Source organism: Rhamphochromis sp. 'chilingali', assembly GCF_963969265.1.
Source record: "Rhamphochromis sp. 'chilingali' genome assembly, chromosome: 17".
Taxonomy (NCBI): domain Eukaryota; kingdom Metazoa; phylum Chordata; class Actinopteri; order Cichliformes; family Cichlidae; genus Rhamphochromis; species Rhamphochromis sp. 'chilingali'.
Genome location: NC_137944.1, coordinates 10,370,899 through 10,379,250, shown reverse-complemented (window position 1 = coordinate 10,379,250; position 8,352 = coordinate 10,370,899). Strand labels below are relative to the sequence as shown.

At 48.4% G+C, this 8,352-nt stretch overlaps 1 protein-coding gene across 1 annotated transcript; it reads left to right on the top strand.

The window, feature by feature from the left end:
* Nucleotides 1-612: 612 nt before the first annotated feature.
* On the top strand, nt 613-4,077 carry LOC308384880 (uncharacterized protein). Its single transcript, XM_080863514.1, has 2 exons — nt 613-1,396; nt 3,869-4,077. Exons 1-2 carry the CDS (start codon nt 1,037-1,039, stop codon nt 4,010-4,012), a joined length of 504 nt encoding a protein of 167 aa, XP_080719640.1. The 5' UTR covers nt 613-1,036; the 3' UTR covers nt 4,013-4,077.
* The last annotated feature ends 4,275 nt before the right edge of the window (nt 4,078-8,352 follow it).

Below are 8,352 nucleotides of genomic sequence, written 5' to 3'. Positions count from 1 at the left end.
GGTGCAGAGTGTGAAATCTGAATAGTTTGATTGCTTTTGTAGACAGCTCTCTTTAATGCAGGTAACAAGTTGAGAAGGCTCCCAATATCTGCTGGTTACCTATATAAAAGACACATGGGAGCCAGAAATCTTGCTGACTGATAGGGGATCAAATACCTATTTTCTTCATGAAAATGCAAATTAATTTCTTACTTTTTTGAAATGTATTTTTCTGGATTTTTGGTTATTTTTCTGTCTCTCACTGTTCAAATAAACCTACCACTGAAATTATAGATGGAACATTTTTCTGTCAGTGGACAAACTTACAAAATCTACAGGGGTTGAAATACATATTTTCCCTGACTGTACAACTGTGTAGAATTTTTTTAAGTGTTGAGCTTTCAGTCGCAGCTGAGAGAAGCTTCAGTGAAAAAAACCTATTGATTCAGTTAGTGATAGTGATGATTCAGAATACTCCAAATTAAGACTCATTCATGTACTGAATCCCTCCAACTGCTATTCATTGAACTGAAGGTGTCATGATCCTGGGTCCTTTTGACCCAGCGTTTTGTGTTTTCTCTTCGCGATTTTGGTTCTGTTCTCTAATTGGTATTTACCCTGTTACCCCCCGTGTGTTCCTGTTTTATTGTGAAGGTCTGCGTCTTATGTGAGTGTTTTCAGTTTGCCTCCCTGGTCTCGTCATGTTAATCACTCCCAGCTGTGTCTCCCACCTGTGTGTAATCTCCCTGTGTTCTGAGTGTATTTAAGTTGTATTTTCTGTCTTAGTAATCGCTGGTTCGTCTGTGTTGTTTCCCCTCGGTCTCCCTGCGTCTTCCCGTATGTATTTCCCCGGACCTCCCTGCATCCTCGTTTCTGGTTTGTGTTATTAGTTCTACCCAGTTTAGGTTTTCCTGTTTCATGGTACCCACACCATTGCTGTTTGTATTTTCGGTTGTCAAATAAACACTCATCTGCACCAGAGCTGCCGCATTTTGGGTCCTATTTCATATTCCACACGGCTTGCCCCGGCAAACCGTGACAGTACGAACCAGCCACCATGGACCCAGCGGCAGTGAATCCGTCCGAGGAGCTCCAGGACGACATTGCGTACAATGTGGAGATTCTCCTCGGGCTATGGCTGGAGAACCCTCCAGAGGAGCTTCGTCGTGCCGTGGAAAGTCGGCTACAACGGCTCTTTTCTGGCCTGCCATGGCTTCTGCAGTCGCTTCCTCCGACCATGCAGGCTTTTCTCCGGCTCACACCGCACCTTCTCTCAGCCACTCCTGCCTCGCTGCCCGACTCGCCGGATGTGATCTTGCCCGGCCCGTCGGAGCCGTCTGCGGGGAGGAAACGCCGATCGCGCCGCAAGCGCGCCACCCCACAGCTGGACGTTCGGGCTTCTAAATCGCCGGCTGTGGTGAGTGAGGACTCTTTTTCATTTTCGGACTGCATGACTGTTCATTCAGGGGCTGCGTTTTGTGTGGCGGATGTCAACGCGAGCTGCTTATCGCCTGTGCAGCTACCGGCAGCTCAGTTAGCTCCCCCGCAGCCACTCTCAGCTCGGTTAGCTCCCCCGCAGCCACTCTCAGCTCGGTTAGCTCCCCCGCAGCCACTCTCAGCTCGGTTAGCTCCCCCGCAGCCACTCTCAGCTCGGTTAGCTCCCCCGCAGCCACTCTCAGCTCGGTTAGCTCCCCCGCAGCCACTCTCAGCTCGGTTAGCTCCCCCGCAGCCACTCGCAGCTCGGTTAGCTCCCCCGCAGCCAGTGCTCAGCTCAGTTAGCTCCCCCGCAGCCAGTGCTCAGCTCAGTTAGCTCCCCCGCAGCCAGTGCTCAGCTCAGTTAGCTCCCCCGCAGCCAGTGCTCAGCTCAGTTAGCTCCCCCGCAGCCAGTGCTCAGCTCAGTTAGCTCCCCCGCAGCCAGTGCTCAGCTCAGCTCAGTCTCCAGTGTCCCCTTCAGTTCAGTCTCCAGTGTCCCCTTCAGTTCAGTCTCCAGTGTCCCCTTCAGTTCAGTCTCCAGTGCCACCCTCAGCTCAGTCTCCAGTGTCCCCTTCAGTTCAGTCTCCAGTGTCCCCTTCAGTTCAGTCTCCAGTGTCCCCTTCAGTTCAGTCTCCAGTGCCACCCTCAGCTCAGTCTCCAGTGCCGCCTGTAGCGCAGGCCCCAGTGCCGCCTGTAGCGCAGGCCCCAGTGCCGCCTGTAGCGCAGGCCCCAGTGCCGCCTGTAGCGCAGGCCCCAGTGCCGCCTGTAGCGCAGGCCCCAGTGCCGCCTGTAGCGCAGGCCCCAGTAGCTCCAGTGCCGCCTGTAGCGCAGGCCCCAGTAGCTCCAGTGCCGCCTGTAGCGCAGGCCCCAGTAGCTCCAGTGCCGCCTGTAGCGCAGGCCCCAGTAGCTCCAGTGCCCCTGCTACCCGTAGCTCTGGCTCCAGTATCACCGGTTTCACTCATTCACTCCATGCAGGGAGAAAGTCTAATTTCACCTCAAGGTGCTTTTCATGGTTCAGCCGCCATTGGCACAGTTTGCTGCTCCAGGGCTTCCCCAGAGGCTAGGTCTCAGTCCCCGGCTGATTCTGGACCCCTGAAGTCTATGCAGCCACCTGAGAACTGCACCATGTCAGCGTTGCCTGGGCAGAGCCAGTGCTCAGTGCATCGCCAGTTGCCTTCGTGTTTGCCAGAGGACTCCATGACTGCTGGCTTAGTGGTGACTTCTGCTGGAGGGTCCGTAGGACCGCTCCGGCCTTCGTCTCCTGTCTCCGCTGGAGGGTCCGAGGGACCGCTCCGGCCTTCGTCTCCTGTCTCCGCTGGAGGGTCCGAGGGACCGCTCCGGCCTTCGTCTCCTGCCTCCGCTGGAGGGTCCGAGGGGCCCGTTCAGCCTCCTGCCTCCGCTGGAGGATCCGAGGGGCCCGTTCAGCCTCCTGCCTCCGCTGGAGGGTCCGAGGGGCCCGTTCAGCCCGTCCAGCCGCCTGCTGTAGCTCCATCATCATCCTCGCCTGCTGCAGCCTCCGTGCCTTCAGCCTCGCCTGGCCCAGCCTCCATGCCTTCAGCCTCGCCTGGCCCGGCCTCTGCCTCCGTGCTTCGCCTGGCCCGGCCTCTGCCTCCGTGCTTCGCCTGGCCCGGCCTCTGCCTCCGTGCTTCGCCTGGCCCGGCCTCTGCCTCCGTGCTTCGCCTGGTCCGGCCTGTGCTTCGCCTGGTCCGGCCTGTGCTTCGCCTGGTCCGGCCTGTGCTTCGCCTCGCCTGGTCCGGATCGCCATCGCCTGAGTCGCCACCGTTGCCTTCCGCGCGGCCGGCCCCCTGAACTGCTCCGTCGTCTCTGTTAGGTATTTTAGTACCATGGTAGCATTTACTGGATATTGTTTTATAGTGACATTATGCAGGAAAACTCTGTCATTCAATAAGGCCCCTTTGTTTTAGTTATTTTTCTCTTTGACCCAAGAATTGATGTGTGAGAATCACAGGCTGGTACAAGGTTGAAATACCACAGAGATCACTCCCTCAGCTACATTAGTTTCTTAATCTTTTAGACGCCTGTTGAAGGCCAAATGGTTTGTTTCAGATTTCACTAATGAAAGAACTCTTCGTTTTGTGCCTTGAAAATATGTCGCTGAGATAATCACAATTGTAGCTGAACTGATGCACTACACAAAGGATGCTTCTTCACCCAAGGGCAGGAAGACGCTGCCTTATCTTGGTCTGTACTGGTTTAAACTGATAATCTGCTGTCTCATGAATTTTACCCTCTATATAAACTGTTGTACTTGTGAATAAAGTTGAGTCACTTTGGGAAGACAATCTAAAGCAGTCTCTGTTTTCTTGTTCTCCCAAGCTGCTCCCGAGCTGCTCGTACTAACACGCTGAATGGCATGCTTGAATATTACTTGAGAATATATTTGACTGTGTTACAGACTAAGGGACATTCTCTGCTGATAGACGTCCACGCCTCGGAGGAAGCCGATCCACGGAGTAGGCCCTGGAAACAGTTTCCTTCAGTCTCCCTCGTCGCCGCCGTTGCCTTCCGCACGGCCGGCCCCCGGACCCTCTTCGCCTGAGTGGCCGCCGTTGCCTTCCGCACGGCCGGCCCCCGGACCGCCATCGCCTGAGTGGCCGCCGTTGCCGTCCGCACGGCCGGCCCCCGGACCGCCATCGCCTGAGTGGCCGCCGTTGCCGTCCGCACGGCCGGCCCCCGGACCGCCATCGCCTGAGTGGCCGCCGTTGCCGTCCGCACGGCCAGACCCCCGAACTGTGTCCACGTCGCCGCCGTTGCCACGTCGCCGCCGTTGCCGTCCGCACGGGCAGCCCCCCGAACTGTGTCCACGTCGCCGCTGTTGCCGTCCGCACGGTCGGCCCCCCGAACTGTGTCCACGTCGCCGCCGTTGCCGTCCGCACGGTCGGCCCCCCGAACTGTGTCCACGTCGCCGCCGTCGCCGCCGTTGACGTCCGCACGGGCGGCCCCCCGAACTGTTTGGACTCCTGTGCTGTCGGCCCCCTGGCCGGCCCCCCGGACTGTTTGGACTCCTGTGCTGTCGGCCCCCTGGCCGGCCCCCTGCACTGTTTGGACTCCTGTGCTGTCGGGCCCTGGCCGGCCCCCTGGACTCTTCTATTTTGGACTCTGTTTTTCCTTTGTTCTGGTGTGCTTCGTTTCTTTTGGGTTTGGGCTCGTTTTTTGTTTTTGTCTTTTGGCCTTCTGGTGCTCCGGTTTTGTTTTGCTTCATTGTTTTGCAAGTCTCAAGTAAGTCTCAAGTCTTTATCCTCAAGTCTCAAGTCAAGTCTCAAGTAATGTCAGGCAAGTCAGAGTCGAGTCTCAAGTCACTGGTGTAAAAGTCCGAGTAAAGTCACAAGTCTGAAACTTTGAATCTCAAGTCCTTTCGAGTCTTAAAAAAAAAAAAAGAACAATGTTGCAGTTATATGCTAAATGTAAATATTAGACCATGTGATTTTTAAATCTGTGTTTTTCTCAACACATGACGAAATATACACAAATTATGAAATTGCACCTCTATAAAACCCAGCTCAATTAAACTTAGCTCCAAGAATAATTTTCACTGACAGTTCTGAGATAAGCTGCATGTTATTCTTGGATGCGCTTGTAGGACCGGCTTTAAAATCGCAGGACAAAAATATCATACACGTTAAAAAAAAAACTGTATCGCCAACGGAACCTGGACAAGATTTGCTAGTTAGATGAAGTCAGCTATCTCATTGTAGCAAAAGAGAAGCACCACCTACTGTTCTTTATGCAACTTCAACTGTCGGAGAAAGTTGGAAGTTGTTCCATCTCTGTCTGTGATTCTCTTCTTGCATGTTTTGCATATTGCATTTTGGTTTTTTTATTGACTACTTCATAGTTTATGTATCTGAAAAAAATAACTCCTTGCAGCATTTTTGAGCGTGTGTTTTTTTTTTTTTTTTTTTTTTTTTTTTTAAAAATCTGGTTAATTTGATTGGCTGTGCTACAGCTCACGCACACATACGTACAGAGTGTGGTTTGAATAAATGAATGAATGAATTGAATTAATGGTGCACACTTTCTATATAATATGCGTGTTAAATTTTATATTTGGGGTGAAATATCAAGTCTTTTCAAGTAAACCGGTTCAAGTCCAATTCAAGTCCCAGGTCATTGGTGTAAAAGTCCAAGTCAAGTCACAAGTCTTAGAACATTTTTTCAAGTCAAGTCTAAAGTCATAAAATTAATGACTCGAGTCTGACTCGAGTCCAAGTCATGTGACTCGAGTCCACACCTCTGGATCACAGACTACATTTATTTGATTTAGCCTGTATTGGGCAGGCTAAACGACTGTTAAGCTCTATGGTTAAATGTAAAAAAACTATCATTTTTTCCAGACAGTCATGCAGTTACCACATACTGAAAACTGTGCAAAGTGCAGGAAAAAAAAACATTTTAAAAAGCCACTAAAAATATGTTAATAACAACTGTAAAACACTCTTGGTGGTTTTGTTTGTCTGTGTGTCATTGTGCATGAGACACGGCATTCAAACTGTGTGCGTGTGTGTTACAACAAACAGCACTGTGTGGACGTAATGGCAGGGGGCAAGGATCGAGCATAGCTGCAAGCTGTCACACTCTTGACTTAAAGAGACAGTGTGCTAATTCCACATAAACACAGACAGCCAGTCGAAGACCAGCTACTATATCTGGGCAGCAAGTCTGAAGGAAATGAAGCACCACTGTTATATGAAAGCATACACACACATTACAGTTTTAAGTCTTTTCTTTTGTGGAATAGGACGACAAAAGAGTGGGGAACAATGAGAGGAGGTGATGGCTACCTTGGAGAAAAGAAATGAATGAAAGGAGAAGAGAAGGAGAAAGAGAACAGAGGCAGTGATAATGTGATGGACAGGTGAAGGCAGGCAGGGAAATGGATGAGCAAACGCTGTAAACATTTTCCACTGGCCTCTGTGTTAGTGTCGTTGTGTAGGGAATATTAAAGGAATACAAAATTTGGATATGCATAAGGTTACTTGCATGAAAGTAGCAGATGGCCATACAATAACCTTGTCTTTTTTTTTTTTTTTAATTGCTGATTTTTTTTTTAAGTTAACATCATTCAAATAAAGCCAGAGAGAGAATCTGTACCACAACAGCCATATTTCTTGGCTTTATCACAGCACAAGGTCATTAATATGTCCTTCACTTTTAAGTCCCAGCATCCCCACTGAGATAGACTAAACATTCACGTCACACCAACATCTTTTAACCACCTGACGCACACAGCTGTGCATGTCCAGATACTGCTCCCTACCCACACACCATAGAAGAGCAGAGAGTATCTGTGGATGCCTGATAGCTCACTGTCAGTCAGAGCCCCGTGGCAGGAAAGTGGCTGATTGCATGTGCAAGGATGGGGGGTGGGACTACAGCTATTTAAAACTGTACGTGTCCATCTCTCTAGTCTTCAGCAGTGCCTGAACCGGCACCACTACCACTTTCTTTGATTTTCCTTTTTTCCACAGAAAGCATCCCACTCCCTACTGTGGCTCGGTAAAGCAGATGAACAGGCCTCTGTTCTTGGGTTCAGACAAATTATGTAACATCACCATTGGTTGAGAAGGAGCACTATCTGGGTCTGAGGCTACTGTACTCACTGTCCTTGATCTGTATGCATGACTTGGTGAGTTTGTGTAAAGTTGAGAGAAAATGTGTTGCTTCTAATAATCTGGTTTTGCAGTCAAATAATAAACAATGAAATATATCAATGTAATGCTACTTGTTTGTGTCAATGGCATGACAGGAGACAGTCAAGATGAATAGTGTTTCAATAGAAGAACAACTTAACAACAACTTTAGCAACTTTAACAACCACAACATTGCACATACCTGCACAGAATGTGAAGTTGTTGGTGATCAATATTTATTTTTGTGATGGACCAGCCTGGACTTGGGAACTGGAATAGCCTTCAGCCCTGAAAATGTATTATAGTGCTAAATAGTATATGACATAAAATAATGTAAAAATATAAAAATAATATATAAATAATATTATAATATTCATTCTAGTATTTCAGGGCTATGTATGTCACTTGACAGCATTAAAAAAGTGAAATTAAATGTTTAATAATTTTTTTAAAAAGTGGTCAACCAAACGGTTGATTTGTCACTTTATGGTGCTTCTGCTAACATAACCTAAATGTTATTAAAATTGATTATTTGCCATAGAATCAGACCACTAGACCCATTTTGTTTATCCATTGCTGTTGATAAATCACATTAAATGTTAGCACAGCAAGAATATGCTGAAATCAGTTCCTCAGTACGTCATTTTTGTAACTTTCTGAGTTAATATTAGTAAATATTGTAAAAATCAAGAATAACATGTGGAAATCACAAATATTACAACTGATTACCTTTTAATCAAATTACAGTAGCTGGTAAATTAATATTACTAAGTTGACAAAATTATATTATAATTTCATGTTTAACAAGTACGATATGGATGCTAAACAATTATATGGCTAAAAATCACATGGTCCTGTGTCATGATACTCATGATACCATCCACCTTCAACCACATTGTGTTTGAGGTCATGGTTTCATATGAAGCCACAAGGGCTGGCACTCTCCATCAGTATATTGCCAACAAACCAGATGAGTGGGGCTTTAAATTGTTCAGCCAAGCAAGTTCATCTGGCATCATCCACGACTTGCTGCTGTATCAAGGGGGATTGACATTCTTCAATGCTCCCCACAGTGAAAAGGAACAGAAGCTACCTCTAGGGGCCAAAGTTGTAAAAAACAAAACAAAAAAACACACTATGCAACCCCACAAAAGAACCTCAGCTCTTCACAAGTTTCAGCTTGGGCCAGAACTTGCACACCTCCTTGGGTGTCAGGTGCATTGGTACTGTATGACCAAACTGCACCGGT

Excerpts from the sequence above, each read along its gene's own strand:
- LOC308384880 (XM_080863514.1), top strand. The coding sequence starts at position 1,037 with ATGGACCCAGCGGCAGTGAATCCGTCCGAGGAGCTCCAGGACGACATT. Across the intron at positions 1,397-3,868 it reads CTTCTAAATCGCCGGCTGTG|ACTAAGGGACATTCTCTGCT; the intron begins GTGAGTGAGGAC and ends ACTGTGTTACAG.